The sequence below is a fragment of the Zootoca vivipara genome, chromosome 5 (genome assembly GCF_965207765.1).
Source record: "Zootoca vivipara chromosome 5, rZooViv2.hap1.1, whole genome shotgun sequence".
NCBI classification, from domain to species: Eukaryota; Metazoa; Chordata; class Lepidosauria; order Squamata; family Lacertidae; genus Zootoca; species Zootoca vivipara.
Window position 1 is genome coordinate 10,390,674 of NC_142588.1, and position 17,730 is coordinate 10,408,403.

General features: G+C 47.3%; 1 protein-coding gene and 1 non-coding gene across 4 annotated transcripts; one reads left to right on the forward strand and one right to left on the reverse strand.

Annotated features, from left to right (window-relative positions):
• Window positions 1–372: 372 nt before the first annotated feature.
• Window positions 373–14,284, forward strand: PAOX (polyamine oxidase). 3 transcript variants are annotated; one of them, XM_088669445.1, is made up of 8 exons: window positions 556–790; window positions 3,432–3,921; window positions 5,350–5,549; window positions 7,352–7,607; window positions 9,102–9,214; window positions 11,247–11,404; window positions 12,165–12,347; window positions 14,147–14,284. In XM_088669445.1, exons 1-7 carry the CDS (start codon window positions 613–615, stop codon window positions 12,306–12,308), a joined length of 1,539 nt encoding a protein of 512 aa, XP_088525571.1. In that variant the 5' UTR covers window positions 556–612; the 3' UTR covers window positions 12,309–12,347; window positions 14,147–14,284. The 3 variants fall into 3 exon arrangements, with proteins under 3 accessions (XP_034994241.1, XP_088525571.1, XP_088525572.1); XM_088669446.1 differs by having other exon boundaries at window positions 14,144–14,280; XM_035138350.3 differs by lacking the exon at window positions 14,147–14,284 and having other exon boundaries at window positions 373–790; window positions 12,165–12,377.
• Window positions 13,494–17,721, reverse strand: LOC118096546 (uncharacterized). Its single transcript, XR_009557649.2, has 2 exons — window positions 17,591–17,721; window positions 13,494–15,952 (listed from the first exon to the last, which is right to left on the reverse strand). It is a non-coding gene; the product is annotated as an uncharacterized LOC118096546 (transcript).
• Window positions 17,722–17,730: the final 9 nt, after the last annotated feature.

Sequence of the window (17,730 nt, forward strand, 5' to 3'; positions counted from 1 at the left end):
ACCTTAAGCAGAGGTTGGGTGTCTATATGTCATGAATGCTTCGGTGAACATTCCTGCATTGCAGGAGGCTGGACTAGAATCAGGCATCCCCAATCTTCGGCCCTCCAGATGTTTTGGACAGACTACAATTCCCATTATCCCTGACCACTGGGTCCTGTTAGCTAGTAGGGATCATGGGAGTTGTAGGCCAAAACATCTGGAGGGCTGAAGGTTGGGGGCGCCTGGACTAGATGGATCCAGCCTCGAATAAATTTCTAGCGCGCAGAAAATGACCGCATTGCTCTCCGTGTTCGCACGCATGTCCGAGTTTCGAGGTTCTAATTTATTTAAAAATCGCCAGCTAAAAAGATCCGAGAGAGCATGCGCTCTCGCACTGCACTTAGGTTGTCGCTGGCTTGGATTACCCCGGCGCAATTTTTTATTTTTATTTTTTGCATTTCTCGCTTTCCCACGGTCCTTCCGCGCATCGGCTGCAAGCGCAGCCACGAGAGCGCACCAGAGCCGGAGCGCAGCAGACTTCCGCGTTTCCTCGTGATCACGAGGGTTTTAAAAGCTGGCCGCCTCCTTCCCGGAAGGGAGCGAGGGAGAAGCCGCCTGGCGCCCTAGAGAGCCATGGAGCGGAGGGGAGGCCGAGCTCCTGCCCGGCCGCGGGTGCTGATCGTGGGCGCGGGGCTGGCCGGGCTGGCCGCGGCTCAGCGGCTCCTTCGCCGGGGCGGCCGGCATCTGGGCGGCGTGCGCGTCCTGGAGGCCACGGGCCGAGCCGGGGGCCGCATCCGCTCCGGGAAGCTCCGTAAGAGGCGGCTGGCCGGCGGGAATCGGGGACGGGGAGAGCGGGGCAGAGGGCGGGCGCGGCCCTTCCGCGCAACGCTAGGCATGCCGGAGCGGACTTTGCGCCCCTTTGCACTTCCCCCGAGAGAAAACACAATCAGAGAACTGCCGAGTTGGAAACGACCCTGAGGATTATCTGGTCCAACAACCTCCTGCAATGCAGGAATATGCAGCTGGCCCATATAGGGAGGGATCGAACCTGCAACCTGGGTGTTATTTAACCAACTGAGCGATGCTGAAACATGTGTCTCTCTCTCCACCCTCCTGGCTTCTTGCTTGTGTTTCCTCGTGGTTACTTTTGCAGTGCTCCCCATCACACACACAGCCTCTAAAAAATAATATTTGTGGTCAAGGTCGGATCCCTACCCTCCCTGACCAGCCCTAATATCCACATATATTGGCATTCAGTAATGAAAAGTTTTACATCTCCCATGGTTCATTTGAGGAAAGTGACCGGAGTGGGTGTGTTTCTCAGCTGGTTTTGCTCCCTGCTAGGGTTGCAACTGATTTACTGGTTAAATAAATCAACTAAAATATTTTCATCAATACTGTGAATTAAGTGGGCAGCAGGGTTTTGGTTTTTTTCCTTTCATTTGACTAATCGAGTGAATCAAACCATTGTGATCTAATCTGCTAAAATGTACTGAGTCACTGAGGATCCTCTTTATTAGCCTGAGCATATCTGCTGCTGCTCTCAGGCTTTTCTGATTTCTTCACCTTCCCACCCACTTGTGTTCTTGCAAAACAGCAACACACACACACACCCCAAAAAATCCAGCGCAGCCTTCATCCTCTGCAAATCCTCATCCTCATTGCCAGAGAACGGAAGCCATGATGCTTGGTCTCTGTTCTCCAGCCTCAGAAAAGTGCTTTGGAGAGCAGCAGCAGGGCTGAAATTTTCTTACACCTAACCTAAGCAATGTACACATTAGCGGCTTGAAATGCAGCAAGTTCCGCCCCCCCCCGCCCCCCGCGTTCTGCTGCATTTCAAGTTTGGAGAGGAAGTTGGATGGAAACTGGTTTGAGGGGTGGGACATGTACAAAACTACAGGATAGCTGCGGATTGTGCGTATGGCTTCAAATACAGAGGGGCGAATTATAATGTATACATAGCCCTAGTTTCAGGTGGTACTGTGTTCTCCATCTTTTCTCCCTCGGCCCATCTGCTCTCTTGCCTAAAAGCAAAGATCTGCTTCTTCTCAGTAGTGGCACCCACCCTGTGGAATGCCCTCCCACCAGAGGTCAAAGAGAACAACAATTACCAGACCTTTAGACGGCATCTCAAGGCAGCCCTGTTTAGGGAAGCTTTTAATGTTTGATTTCTGTATTTTAATGTTTTGTTGGAAGCCGCCCGGAGTGGCTGGGGGAACCCGGCCAGATGGGCGGGGTATAAATAATAAATTATTATTATTATTATTATTATTATTATTATTATTATTATTCTATTATAGTCTCCAGCAGTTTTGACTGGGGGCGGATGGATGCAAGCCACATGGGTAGGCAAACTAAGGCCCGGGGGCCAGATTCGGTCCAGTCGCCTTCTAAATCCAGCCCTCTGACAGTCTGGGAATCAGCGTGTTTATACATGAGTAGAATGTGTGCTTTTATTTAAAATGCACCTCTGGGTTATTTGTGGGGCATAGGAATTCGTTCATTCCCCCCCCCAAAAAAAGTTCGGCCCCCCACAAGGTCAGAAGGACAGTGGACCGGCCCCCTGCTGAAAAAGTTTGCTGACCCCTGACCTAGACAAAGGATCACTCTGGTGCTGCTGAAGGGGAAGAATAGGCATGGCCAGAACTCTCCCCAACACACTGCTGCTGGTTTTGGCAACAGTAGCAATAAATCAAGCCTACACAGAATTTGGCACTGCTCAGTGCGACCCTAAGTTAGGCAACAAGCAAACTCATTCTCAACGGGGTGTGTGAGAAAGGTGGTGAGGAGCCTCTAGGTTTGCAGAAATACAGAACAAATAAGAAAACTAATAATAATAATGTTATTATTTATACCCCGCCCATCTGGCTGGGTTTCTCCAGCCACTGGGCGGATTAAAGCAGTAGTACCTTGGTTCTCGAACTCAATCCATTCTGGAAGTCCATTCGACTTCCAAAACGTTCGAAAACCAAGGCGCGGCTTCTGATTGGCCCTGGAAACAATGCTGACACCCAAAACGGACGTTCAACTTCAGAAAAACGTTCGCAAACCGGAACACTTACCTCCGGGTTTGTGGCGTTCCTGGGCCGATTTGTTCGTCAACTAAGCCGTTTGGGAACCAAGGTACCACTGTATAAAACATATAAGGTGAGGACACAAGAACTGCCCAGTGAAGACGTAAGGGGAGAAGGGGATGCACAAAAGGTGGAACAGAATGGAGCTTCTTGGAAAAGGACATGGCTGGCTGGAACTCTGAACATTTTGCCGTTTGCAAATTTACAAGCACTCCTGCTGAGGGTTTTCCAAAAGTCTGAAGGCTCCAAGGATCTGAGAGCTTTGGTTTCCCTCCTCGTCTGGTAGCCGGAATGAGCAGACCTGAAATGATTAGTCTCTTTGAGGCTTGATGCTGCAGAAACACTGGAAGGCTGATTCTTTCCCTTCCTTTCTTCTAGGGGGCAAGGTGATTGAGATAGGTGCCCACTGGATTCACGGGCCCTCCGAAAAGAACCCTGTCTTCCAGCTGGCATCGGAGCACGGGCTCCTGGATGAGGATGCCATGTCTGAGGAAAACCAGCAGGTGGAAATCGGGGGCCACCCCTTGGGGCCTTCGGCCTGCTTCTCCAGTCGGGGCCAGTTGCTGAGTCCCGACATCCTCGACTCCATGCAGTTGCTCTTCTTCGCTCTCTTGGAAGAAGCGCGCGAGTTCGTGAATGCGGCGAAAGTGCCTGTGCCCAGCCTGGGCGAGTACCTGAAAGAGGCGATCGCTCGGAAGGTGAAAGAATGGTGCGATGATGAGGAGACCAGGCGGCTGAAGCTGGCCGTCCTCAACTTGTGCTTCAAGCTGGAATGCTGCGTGAATGGGACTCACAGCTTGGACCTGGTGGCCCTGGGGCCCTTCGGGGAGTACGCCATGCTTCCTGGCTTGGACTGCACGTTTCCCAAGTAAGTGGTGGCTCTCTTGGCTCTCATTAAAGAATAGGTTGGCTTCTCCAGTTCCCTTGGGGATGGGCTGATCGGACATCCTGCCTGTGGCTTGACTCTTGCAAGCGGGACATGGGTGGCGCTGTGGTCTAAACCACTGAGCCTCTTGGGCTTGCCAACTGGAAGGTCGGCGGTTCTAATCCCTGTGACAGGGTGAGCTCCCATTGCTCTCTCCCAGCTCCTGCCAACCTAGCAGTTCGAATGCACACCAGTGCAAGGAGATAAATAGGTACCGCTGCGGCGGGAAGGGAAACGGCGTTTCTGTGCGCCCTGGTTTCCGTCACGGTGTCCTGTTGCGCCAGAAGCAGTTTAGTCATGCTGGCCACATGACCTGGAAAGCTGTGAGCTCACTCTGCCTGAAACCGAGATGAGCGCTGCAACCCCATAGTCGTCTTTAACTGGACTTAACTGTCCAGGGGTCCTTTAACTTTTACTTTGCATATGTAACTTTACAGAGGACATGGGTTATATTCAGTTTTCTGGGGGGAAAGGTGGGGAACTTCACCACAAAGTTTGGTTTTTTGTTCATTGCCGGCCCAATCGCACTACTGTGCCCCCCCCCCCCGGTAGTGGCCAAATGTAAGATGTGATTAATAAACTCAAGCAGAGAATGGTCTGGATTAGAAAGGGCCACAACTTCATGGATTACAGATATAGGTGGATTTTTGGCTCAGGCATTGGGTGTATATCTGTTCCAACTCCCACAGACAAAAAAAGTAATTACTTAATTTTTAAAAAGGTAAGGGAACTCAATTCCCCCCAGTTCCTGCTAAAAAAAACAAAACCCAACAACCCTGGTTTTATTTCCCTTTCCCTCGCTTGTTCTAGACCTCCTCTCGCTTCCATTGTGAGCAAACTACCCCTATGTGGGGGAGGGAAAGGAATGAATGCATAATAATGATGATGATGATGATGATGATAATTTATTTATTTATTTATACCCCACCCATCTGGCTGGGTTTCCCCAGCTACTTTGGGTGGCTCCCAACAGAATATTAATAATAATAAATAAGCGATAAAACATCAAACATTAACAACTTCCCTAAACAGGGCTGCCTTCAGATGTCTTCTCAAAGTCAGATAGTTGTTTATTTCCTTGACATCTGATGGGAGGGCGTTCCACAGGGCGGGCGCCACTACCAAGAAGGCCCTCTGCCTGGTTCCCTGTAATTTCACATCTCGCAGGGAGGCAACCACCAGAAGGCCCTCAGAGCTGGACCTCAGTGTCCGGGCTGGACGAGGGTGTGTGTGTGTGTGTGGAGACGCTCCTTCAGGTATACTGGGCCGAGGCCGTTTAGGGCTTTAAAGGTCAGCACCAACACTTTGAATTGTGCTCGGGAGCGTGTCCAAGACCAGGCTACCTCATTTTGTCTTGCTTCTCCTCCATAGTGGTTACGAGGGCCTCATAGACTGCCTGATGGCATCTCTGCCCAAAGGGACTGTGCAGTTTGACAAGCCAGTGAAGACAGTTCACTGGAGAAGTTCCTGCTTGGAAGAGCCTCCCGCAGGCCGAACCTTCGGAGTCCAGGTGGAATGTGAAGATGGCGAGAAGTTCTTCGCAGACCATGTCATCGTCACCGTGCCTCTAGGTGAAATTTCCTTGGCTTTCTGATTCTCGCCTCCAGGTGCTGTGCCAAGCATTTCTTTCATCTCGGTAATGCAGTAGATCTGCTTTCGATCTCAGGGTTGGCATTCATCACATCTTGCTGGGTATGAAGTGAGCTTCAGTCATTTGGGCTGAGCAGAGGATCATCTGAGAGGCACTGGAGAAGGGAGTCTCTCTCCAAACACTGCAGCAGAACTTCTTCAGTTCTGAATGTGAGACACCCTTTGAAATTTGTTTTTCTCTCCAGAACTTTTAGCTCTGATTCCAACCATCGGTTTAGCAGCAGGGAGTCTCATGTGGAGGAGCCCCCGCCCCACTCCCGCATGGCATAGCTGCCAAGTCTCCCGTATTCCCCGGGAAACCCCCGTTTTTCCAGCTGTCCCCAGCCGAAAAAACGGATTTTTTTTTTTGTTTTCCCCCGGTTTATTCTGGCGCGGCGGCCATTTTGGAACTGGGCGGAGCATGCTCAGAAGCGACTTTTGATGCTGCTTTGCCCAGTTCCAAAATGGCTGCAGCGCGACTTCTGGTGCGGTGGCCATTTTGGAACAGGGCAGAGCAGCATCAAAAGTCGCTTCTGAGCATGCTCCGCCCAGTTCCAAAATGGCGGCAGCGCTACTTCCGGTCTGCTACTTCCAGTCCAGTCCCTTATTTCTCAGGCCGGAACTTGGCAGGTATGCCGCATGGAAGGATCTGAACAGCAGTAAATGAAACTTACAAACAATTGCTTGATTTTAACTGCTAGTCCTTCCTCTCAACCCCACACCCTCGCCTCCAGGTCAGTTTAGGAAATCTTCCCAGGCTCCCATCTACATGCCCTTGCCAGCCTGGCACACACAAAAACACACCCTTGACAGTTTGCCCTGGGTGAAATGAACCTTGGAAGTCTTCTTCCTTGCTTGGACGGAGGTGAGAGAGGAGTGTGCAGTTGTGGGTAGAGAGAACAATAATAATAATTTTATTATTTGCACCCTGCCCATCTGACTGGGTTTCCCGAGCCACTCTGGGCAGCTTCCAACAAAAAATTAAAAATACATAAAAACGTCAGTCATTTAAAGCTTCCCTAAACAGGGCTGCCTTCAGATGTCTTCTAAAAGTCAGGTAGTTGTTTATCTCCTTGACATCTGATGGGAGGGCGTTCCACAGAGTGGGCGCCACCACCAAGAAGGCCCTCTGCCTGGTTCTCTGTAACTTTGCTTCCCACAGCGAGGGGACTGCCAGAAGGCCCTCTGTGCTGGATCTCAGGGTCCGTGTTGAACAATGGGGGTGGAGACGCTCCTTCAGGTATACCGGGCCGAGGCTGATTAGGGCTTTAAAGGTCAGCACAACACTCTAAATTGTGCTTGGAAACATACTGGGAGCCAATGTAGGTCTTTCAGTAACAAATCCAGAACTCTTCTGTAAATCCTATGGGGTGGTGATCCCCATAGCTGTCAAGTCTCCCGTTTTCCCCGGGAAATCCGTTTTTCCAGCTGTTCCTAGCTGAAAAAACAGATTTTTTTGTTTTTCCCCGGTTTATTCTGGCACGGCGGCCATTTTGGAACTGGGCAAAGCAGCATCAAAAGTCACTTCTGAGCATGCTCCGCCCAGTTCCAAAATGGCAGCAGCGCTACTTCCAGTCTGCTATTTCCAGCCCGGTCCCTTATTTCTCTGACAGCAACTTGGCAGGTATGGTGATATCCCCCCCCCCCCAGTGCTTACTAAACTTTTGTACAGTCTGGTCCTGGACACATTCCCCCAAAGTCTGTTCTTTTACTCATCTCTGTCATGTCTTTCCCTTCTCCCTAGGCTTCCTCAAAGAACGGCGAGAAACCTTTTTTAACCCGCCGCTTCCGTCCCGGAAGACAGCTGCAATCGGAAAGCTGGGCTTTGGGACAAACAACAAAATCTTTGCGGAATTTGAGCAGCCGTTCTGGGAGCCGGATTGTCAGATGGTTGAGGTGGCGTGGGATGGAGAGTCGCCTCTGGCTGAGCCACCCGCCGACTTGGAGGGTATTTGGTACCAGAAGATTGCTGGCTTTGTCGTTCTCCACCCGGCAGAGAGGTACATGGGAAAGACAGGCTGGAATGGGTTACAGGGCAGGTCATTCTGGGATAGCTGTTGTTTGAACACAGGGAGTTTATCGCCTGCAGATCAAGCAAACAAGTTGGGTCTTAGCATTAAACCAGGGTGGATGGTTTATGTAGCTAATCTCTCCATATTATCAATCCAAGTGCTCATTGAAATCTTTTTGCGGCTCTTCCAATTCATCCATTTTTTTTGACCCCTTGAAATTTCCCATGTTTCCGGAATTTAATTTAGAATTAAATTCAGTTCCCCTATATAACAATTTCTTTATTACTCTTGCTATAAATATCCTCACCTTGCACTTAGACTGAGTTTTAGCACACATGAAAAACTTAAAACAAATCCTTATTTCCTGATGCCTTAACTTAAATAGAAAACTATATTTAGAAAGCTTTTTCCTCCAAAAGCATTTTATTTTAAAAATCTGATTTAAATTTTTTAAAAAATTATTTCCATTTTTTTAAAAAATCTGATTTTTATTATTATTTTTAATCCACCCTGCATTAAACTGATGTGGGGTTAGCAGCAAACTTTTGTGAAGCATTTCTATGGTGGCTGAGATATGCAAACAAAAATATAGAAAGAAAGAATCCAAAAAAAAGGAAAGGCAGGAGTTTGGCAGGACTCAGGAGAGCTAGACCCTCCCTGGACCTCAGAGCTCCCGACCTCTAGCCTGGATGACTTGATTACACAAATTTGTTGGGAAAAAATCAGATATGCCAAATGAATTCTTTACACCAAAGAAGTGGTACTTGTGTATGAGGGGTTATTTCAAGAGGACAAATAGCTCAGTCGGTAGAGCATGAGACTCTTAATCTCAGGGTCGTGGGTTCGAGTCCCACATTGGATGAAAAATTCCTGCATTGCAGGGAATTGGACTAGATGGCCCCCGGGGTGTCTTTCAATGCTGCAGTTCCATGATTCTAGGAACTGTGTTAAATAGCAGTAGCAAAGCAAGTGGTTTTTATCTTACTGATTAAATAGTAGCAGTTAACCAGAACCCCTCTAGTGCTCAGGAAAGAGCCCCAATAGGAACTCCAATATAAAGCTACAGAAGTGTCAACAAAAATATTTAAAATTTTGTTTTCTATCTTGTACTGTATTTTTGTGTTGTGAACCGCCCTGGGATCTATGGATGAAGGGTGGTATGCAAATTTTTTAAATAAATAAAAATCAACTCTATACAGTTTTACAGAAAAATGGGCACCATACCACCAATAATAAAAATTATCCGGGAAACTCTAAGCCAGTTAGGCTGTGCGCTGTCCTCTTAGGTAAATTGCTATAAATGACTGGGAAAACTGTTAGAATAGCTAAGAATAAAGTGTGTGTATGAACATGCAATGTTGAAATCTACTTTCATAAATCTACCACTTCCAAAAATGGATTTTTATGAAGATGAAAGTACTGTATCGTAATAGGGGCATCATCCGTAGACTTTACAAATCCTTTCTCCTTTTACCATCTCAGATATGGACATATCTTATGTGGCTTCATTGCTGGGAAAGAAGCTGAATTCATGGAAACCCTCACAGACGCAGAAGTCCTTTCGGCATTAACAGAAGTATTTCGTAGAGCAACAGGTAGGCACATCTTCTTAGCTATTTGCAAGCGTTGGAATGAGGGGTGCAAAAATGATATGTTATTCTGTTAAAACCACTGGCCTAGGTTTTGCAAAATGTCTCTTAATTTTGTATGATGGTGATATTATTATTTATTTATTTATTTATTTATTTATACCCTGCCCATCTGGCTGGGTTTCCCCAGCCACCCCAGCGGCTTCCAGCAAAATATTAAAATACAATAATTCGTCAACTATTAAAAGCTTCCCTAAACAGATGCCTTCAGATGTCTTCTAAAAATCAGATAGATGTTCATTTCTTTGGCATCTGGTGGGAGGGCGTTCCACAGGGCGGGTGCCACTACTGAGAAGGCCCTCTGCCTGGTTCCCTGTAACCTCACTTCTTGCAGTGAGAGAACCACCAGAAGGCCCTCGGCACTGGACCTCAGTGTCTGGGCAGAACAATGGGGGTGGAGACGCTCCTTCAGGTATACTGGGTGGAGGCTGTTTAGGGCTTTAAAGGTCAGCACCAACACTTTGAGCTGTGCCCAGAAACGTACTGGGAGCCAATGTAAGTCTTTCAGGACCGGTATTAAATGGTCTCGGCGGCCACTCCCAGTCACCAGTCAAGCTGCCGCATTCTGGATTAGTTGTAGTTTCTGGGTCAGCTTCAAAGGTAGCCCCACGTAGAGCGCATTGCAGTAATCCAAGCGAGAGATAACTTGAGCATGTACCACTCTGGTGAGACAGTCCGCGGGCAGGTAGGGTCTCAGCCTGCGTACCAGATGGAGCTGATAAACAGCTACCCTGGATACAGAATTAGGACAGCGCCTCCATGGACAGCTGTGAGTCCAAAATGACTCTCAGGCTGCGCACCTGGTCCTTCAGGGGCACAGTTACCCCATTCAGGAGTCATCCACACCCGCCTGCCCCGTCCCCCCAAAACAGTACTTCTGTCTTGTCAGGATCCAACCTCAATCTGTTAGCCGCCATCCATCATCCATCCGCCTCCAGACACTCACACAGGACCTTCACTGCCTTCACTGGTTCCGATTTAAAAGAGAGGTAGAGTGTCAAGAAGGTCGCCCAATGGATTATCCTAACCTATCTTCTCCGAAAACTAGGTATTTATGGGCAAGATATTCTCTTGTTTTGAAAATGCAGGCCAAAAGGTTTGAGGTGAAAAAGTGACTGACAAGATGAACTACTCTGTTATCCTGAGAGGGATGGTCCTCAGTTGTATGGTGTGTGTGTGTGTGTGCGTGCGCGCAGCTTCATTGATATCCCTAAAACCAGGCTTAGGTGGTTTTTAATTGCAGAACTGAGGGGCTCAACAGTGAATCACAACTCATGCTTTATGCCTGGAAACTCTTTGGCTGTTGCTGTTGCCGAGGCTGAAGGAAGTTGGAGTCCAACAACATTTGAAGGGCCACAAGTCCCCTTGTCCCTGCTGCATAGAATACCTAGGTCCCTGGTTTTTCTTTGAATTGTCAAATCTCAGTTAAACCTGAAGCCGAAGTAGTCCGTTCTCACAGGAACCACTTTAGTTCAGGTTTGGTGCTGCTTATCTAAAAAGGTAAAGGACCCCTGACGGTTAAGTCCAGTCGCCAACGACTCTGGGGTTGCTGCGCTCATCTCGCTTTACTGGCCGAGGGAGCCGGCGTACAGCGTCCAGGTCATGTGGCCAGCATGACTAAGCCACTTCTGGCGAAACCAGATTAGCACACGGAAACACCGTTTACCTTCCCGCCGGAGCAGTACCTATTTATCTACTAGCACTTAACGTGCTTTCGAACTGCTAGGTTGGCAGGAGCTGGGACAGATCAACAGGAGCTCACCCCGTCGCGGGGATTCAAACTGCCGACCTTCCGATCAGCAAGCCCTAGGCTCATTGGTTTAGACCACAGCACCACCCGCATCCCTTGCTACTTATCTAGCCATGTCCCAGTGTCTTGGGTAAATTGGTTGAAGTGCCTTGTTTAACACAGTTGTCTCGTGATGTTAAAGGGGCTAGCAGGCAAGATACTCACCCGCTCTCTCTGCACTTGGGTCAGGAAATCCACAACTTGGTCCTCCAAGGAACATCCTGCGCTCAAAATGGCACAGCGAGCCTTACACCAAAGGATCCTATAGTTACGTGGCTGTTGACAGCTCTGGAGATGACATAGATGCCCTTGCTCAGCCCCTTCCCGAAGGCACATCTGATTCCAAGGTAACCCATTCTGGATTCCTGGCTGTATTGGAACTTGTCTCTCAGCATCTTTCGGAACGTCCTCAAGCCACAACACCCACCCTGGGTTTGTTTGTTTATACTGCCCTATTGGAACACCCACAAGCCACAACACTCGCCCTGAGTTTGTTTGCTTGTTTATTAATTGAATTTATATACTGCCCTATCGGAACGTCCACAAGCCACAACACACACCCTGTGTTTGTTTGTTTTTTATTGAATTTATATACCGCCTTATCAGAACGTCCACAAGCTACAACACACACCCTGTTTGTTTGTTTGTTTGTTGTATTTATCTACTGCCCTATACCGGGGGGGGGGGGGTAGGTGTCCTCAGGATGGTTCACAGAATAAAATCAAGATATAAAACCACAAAATACATAATAAAAGCAACAACCCAATAGCCCCCCGCCAAAAAACACACACACCACATTTTAAAAGGGCATAGTATGTAAATCAGATCAACCAAAGGAACGTTTTTGCCTGGTGCCTAAAGGTGCCTGAAGGCGCCAGGCGGACTTCCCTGGGGAGAGCATTCCACACGCGGGGAGCCACTGCAGAGAAGGCCCCGTTCTCATTTAGCCACCCTCCGGACCTCTCCAGGAGGAGGCACACTGAAGGATGTTGTGTCAACGGAGACATGGTTTGGTTTTCCATGCCTCTCAACTTTCCTGCCTCCTACTTAACTTGTTTTCGCCCAAAGAGGGCTAAACCAATACAGTACTGCTATTTCTTGTTGCAGCCGCCACAGGTTCTGTTTGCGGGAGAAGCTACACATCGCACGTTCTATTCGACTACTCATGGTGCCTTGTTGTCGGGCTGGAGAGAAGCAGATCGTCTCATTGACATCTATGATATGTCTGAATCTCCACATGCTGCATTGTAAGCCGGAAGCTGAGATAGCAGTTTTTTTTCCTGCTCCAAGGTAATCATTAAAAGTGGTACGTCAGTATAACTACCGCCCCCTGAATCCAGTTTTTTTAATTGAGATAAAAATGCCTTGGAGGAATAATTTTTCTCGAGTTGATCACTGGAATCACAGTTGAAAAACAATATACTGTACCTTCCACTGTGTGCAACAAATAACATCCAGTGTTAATGATTAGCCAGATCCCTGTTTTCTGGTCCTGTAATATAATTTCCTACCCTGAAAGCACTGAGCTGAATCTTTGCATTTGTTTTCTCATATTGAGGCAGTGTAGTACTTTGCTAAATTTTGTCGGTCTTCACACAAAACATAGAAGAGCCACTCACCTCACGCCCCTCTCAAAACAGGTGCTGTAGAATAGCTTAACAAATCTGACCACATTTCCAGTGTGCTGTGTATTTTAACATATTGGGAGCAGGGCATCCCTGTAGGGCATGGGTAGGCAAAATAAGGCCTGGGGGCTGGATCCGACCCAATCGCCTTCTAAATCTGGCCCATGGACGGTCTGGAAATCAGAGTGTTTTTACATGAGTAGAAGGTGTCCTTTTATTTAAAAAAACCTTTGCCAAGACTGTGACCCTGTTGGTCAGGCATCCCCAAACGTCGGCCCTCCAGATGTTTTGGACCACAACTCCCATCTTCCCCGACCACTGGTCCTGCTAGCTAGGGATCATGGGAGTTGTAGGCTAAAACATCTGGAGGGTCGCAGTTTGGGGGTGCCTGCTGTTGGTTCTCTTGGACTTAGAATCGTAGAAGGGATCCTAAGGGTCAGCTTATCTAACCCCTTGCAACAGCCTTCATTGCCGTCAACTGTGGTATCCTTCTGAATGGGCTTTTGCAGTTTTGCTACTTGGATGGCTGGTTCTTAGGGGTGGGGGATTGTTGATATGTATTGATATGTAATCAACAAGCAGTCTACATAAAATATGCACCAAGATTGTCAGTAAAGGTGTGCAGTTGATAGAAAATGCAGAGAAGAAGACAAGCTCTGGGGAAGGATTTGTTGTTATGAGGAAACAAGTTTGGAAGATGAGAGAAGTCTTGCGTTTTTGAGCAAATGTGGATCGAGTTAGAGCTAATCGTTTAGCATCAAATTAAAGTGTTAGAAGCTACAAGCAGACAAAAGGTAGTCTCACACTGAGGTTTTGATAATGCTTGAAAAGTTCCTTAGCAGGTTTTATTTTTAATTAAACATGAACAAGATTGTGCTCTACAAGTTAACTTTTGGAAGAGGCATGATGACGTTTAATAACCAATAACTTCAACTCATTATTGATCCTCCTCAGTGGCATTGAAGGCAACAAAGACATTCTTTGCTGCCTCCATTGCATCCTCAATGTGTGTCCAACAGAGTTTTCCAGGGAGCACAGGGACTTTTATGGTTGCACCTAAAGGAGGTGGTAGAACTGACAATGGCCTGCTGAGCAATGCATTCTGCCGACGTAGGTCAATGCAGGGTTTGATGAGGGTCAGACACAGTCTCAGATCATTACTGACTCATCACCTGCTACTGTGCTTTGTCTTCATAGCAATAATTGCTGAAAAACCCTCATTGCAAAGATGTGTGCCACCAAATGGCAGCAGCACAGAAATTGCTTCACCAGCAGGCTCAGGATACTCAATGATAACTGAGTAATTTTGGTCACTTGAAGCCAAAATTTAGATAACCTCACCTCCAAATATTAATATTTGAAGGTCCTATCTATCACGTGTCAGTTCAAAGAGTTGCACTTGTACAAATACAGCTCTGTGACATCAGAGCGATGTCACTCAGACTTCTCTGTTTTTTCCAGCAGGAAAGTAATGGAAAAACTTTGACTAAGCAAATTTCAAATCACCCGTGGCTTAACTATTAACTCAGCCTGGTGGCAGATTTGGTGACAGCTCATCACAAGGTCCTCGTACATGGAGTCGTTTTGAGTGACTACTATAGCTTGCCTCTGATATGTAAAGTAGTTGCTGCTTTTGCTGCCTGCACATCAGAAATGAGCAGTTGTACTCAAAACAACTGTTACTGGATCTGCTGCCTGCCGTCAGAAAGTTTCCCAGGACTGGAGCCTTTCCGACACTCAGTTACTGGTGTCAATAAAACAACAGGTTTGAAGAGGTATACATCATACCGGTTAAGGATTAAAGCAGTGCAGTGGTACCTCGGTTTACAAACTTAATCTGTTCCAGAAGTCCGTTCTCAAACCAAAACCATTCTTAAACTGAGGCACACTTTCCCTAATGAGGCCTCCCGCCACCAGTGCCCTTCCACCGTTCGGATTCCATTCTTAGACCGAAGTAAAGTTCTCAAACCAAGACACTATTTCCGGTTTTGTGGAGTTTGTAAACCAAAACAAAATTTTAAAAATCCTTCCAGTAGCACCTTAGAGACCAACTAAGTTTATCAAAGGTACGAGCTTTGGTGCTACTGGAAGGATTTTTTAATTTTGTCTTGACTGCATCAGACCAACACGGCTACCTACCTGTAACTTTGTAAACCAAGTCGTTCTTAAACTGGACTGGTCTTAAACCGAGATAGCACTGTAATGATTTAGGGTCAGCTTATAAAGCCTGCGACCCACTTGCACGTGCTTTGTGACCCTAGAGGATAAATTGTGCTCCCCACTGTTCACCCATAAAATCAAAGTCACAGCATTGCACTTCTCATCGTTAAAGCGCTGTAATATAGTTCGTATTCCTCTTGCCATGGTAGGGCTGTTAAAAGTATATTACAGTAGTGAGGAAGAGGGTTAGAACCAATCTCTAGTGGGGTTTACCAGGATGAGAGAGAGACTGACATTGGCATTGGGAAGACATAAAGGCACTCGCAGATTAAGCACTTGCCTGTGGGTTGTGCACATGCTCCATCAAACATCAGCGCAATTAGCATATGGGGCAGCTACCTCTACCTTCATCCAAACATCTTATGCATGACCAAGCAGGTTACCTGTGACTTCTGTTGCTCTTGTTTTGCCCCTAACAGAGCGGCTCTTGGGATTACAGCACAGAATTAGCCGGGCTGGACTCAGGACGTTGCCCAAAGCTTTACAGCAGTTGACACAGGAAGCGGAGGGAACATTATTAGAATTGCACCAGGTGACAACAAGGCAGCTTCAAAAGGGCAACCGAGTTTCCCACAGAAAGAATGTCCAAAAAGATTTCTTTCCCCACCCCCGACCTTTTAATCACAGATCTTGCAGGCGCTTTCCCTCAAGGTGGGTGCCGCTGCCCTGTTGAGAGGGTGAGGCTGGGCCAAGGCCTGTCCGTTGCACCGGCTCATGTTGGCAGAAGGCACAGAGAGCTGCTAGTACCAGTTGGTGCAGGAGATGAGATAGCGGACATCATCCAGCAGGTCTAGGAGCCAGCCTGTACGCTGGCTGGGCCCCCTTTCTCGCTCTCCACTGGAGGAAGGTGGTGGCAGTGGTGCTGGGATGTGAATGGCATTTTCCTCAATGGGCACCTTTGCAACCTCTACAGCTGGAATCTCCACAGCTGGAACCTCCACATCTGGAACTTCCACAGCTGGAACCTCCACATCTGGAACTTCCACAGCTGGAACCTCCACAGCTGCCTCTTCCTGGGGGTCCCCCGATGGTGCCTCTGCACTGCTCATTCTGGGGTTGGGGACAGAAAGAAACATTGGGTTAGGCCCAGCTTGGTTGTTGCTTAGCTGTACTTTGGCACCTCTATGGTGAAAGCCCTATAAGCCAGCGTTTGAAATTATGTGTGTGTGTGTGTGTGTGTGTGTAAATAATTTGTATTCATTTTTTAATTACATTTTCCAATTTACATTTCAAAATATTCATTTAAACAGCTTTAAATCAATGACTTCTTCTCTTTCCATGGTTCATTTTGCATACCACACATCCCTGCATATTTTACATGAACTAAACCATTCGCCGATCCATTGTTACGTCCATCAAAACTCATTTACACTGTTGAATTTATCTTAATGCTACCTGTGTTTTTAAATAAACACAATTTTCACCCGTATATTCAGTAAACATTTTCCAGTCTTCTTTAAACATGCATTCTTCTTGTTCTCTTATTCTATAAGTTAAATCTGCAAGCTATGCATATTCCATCAATTTAAGTTGCCGTTCTTCTTTGGTTGGGACCTTGTTCGTTTTCCATTTTGGGGCTAACAAAATATGGGCCTTGCCGTAGTAGCAGGATACATAAATAATCTTTTTTGACACCTGGGAATTTCCCTCTGAATTTCCCCCAACGAAAAGGACTCTGTTTGTTTGGAAAGTTACTGTACTTTTAAACATTTTTTTTTCAATTCATTATATATCATTTCCCAATACTCTCTTACCCTTTTACGAGTCCACCAGCGTTCGAAATTAGCCAGCCACATTTTACGACTGGGAATTGTCAGGAGGCGAGAACTTTGAGGAATCTTGTCGCCGTGTAGGGCGACTGAGACTCAAGAATAAAATTGCCACCAATGGCGCCAAAGGCACAGGAGGAGAAATGACCTCCAGCCATACTCCAAAATAGGTTCGCTGACGCTTCTCCCACTATAGTGCAAGTCATCCTTATAAAAAGAAAATAAATAATAATAATAATAATGTACTTTGGAATGGAAGCTAAGTGTTTTTAACTAATTTAAGTGCCAGCATGAGACAGGATAGTAACACTAGGGTACCCTCAAAGGTTGTACTCTCTTGTCTGCAGTCTCATTACAAGAAACAGCAATGGCTGTGCTGCAACAGGTGCCCTAAACCACCCATCCTCATTTCTGACCTGAAATACACAGTGGTCAACACTGCAGACCTGTTATTCTGCAAACGTATGGACTGCGCTTGCGTTTTCATTGACAGGGCAATATTGTATAAATGCTAAAATGCTCTTGAACACAATATTAAGGCTGGGCTGAGGAAGTCGACGAAGGCTTCCCCTTCAACTTTTTATTTGGGTTTATGTAAAAGCCCACAGACGTATATGGTAAAATCCTGGATTTCCCTCCCGCTCCCCCAGTGTTTCCTATGGCCAGCAGTCATTCCATTAAACGGGGGGGGGGGGGAACCACCTAATGTCAACAGAAATAACAACAATAAATAAAATACTGCCTGAATGCAGTGATCAGCCTACTCCGTGCAATTCTACGGCTCAGCAAAGACCACGAGGTCTGTATCCCCACCCTCAAAAAATACAAGGTATTTTCGAACCAAACTACGCAGAGAGGTGAGGTCACACGTTTGCGTGAAACACGTGTACGACCCTTGCGGGTCAGAACACTTCCCTACCTGCCTCAGCGACGGGCCCCGCTCTTCGTTCTGCGCATGCGGCCTAGGATACCTTACGGGAGCCTTATGGGAGCGCGGGCAGGCATCCGTTCCCGACCGCTGACGTCACAGAGGCCCGACCCCTCCCCTCTCTCGGATTG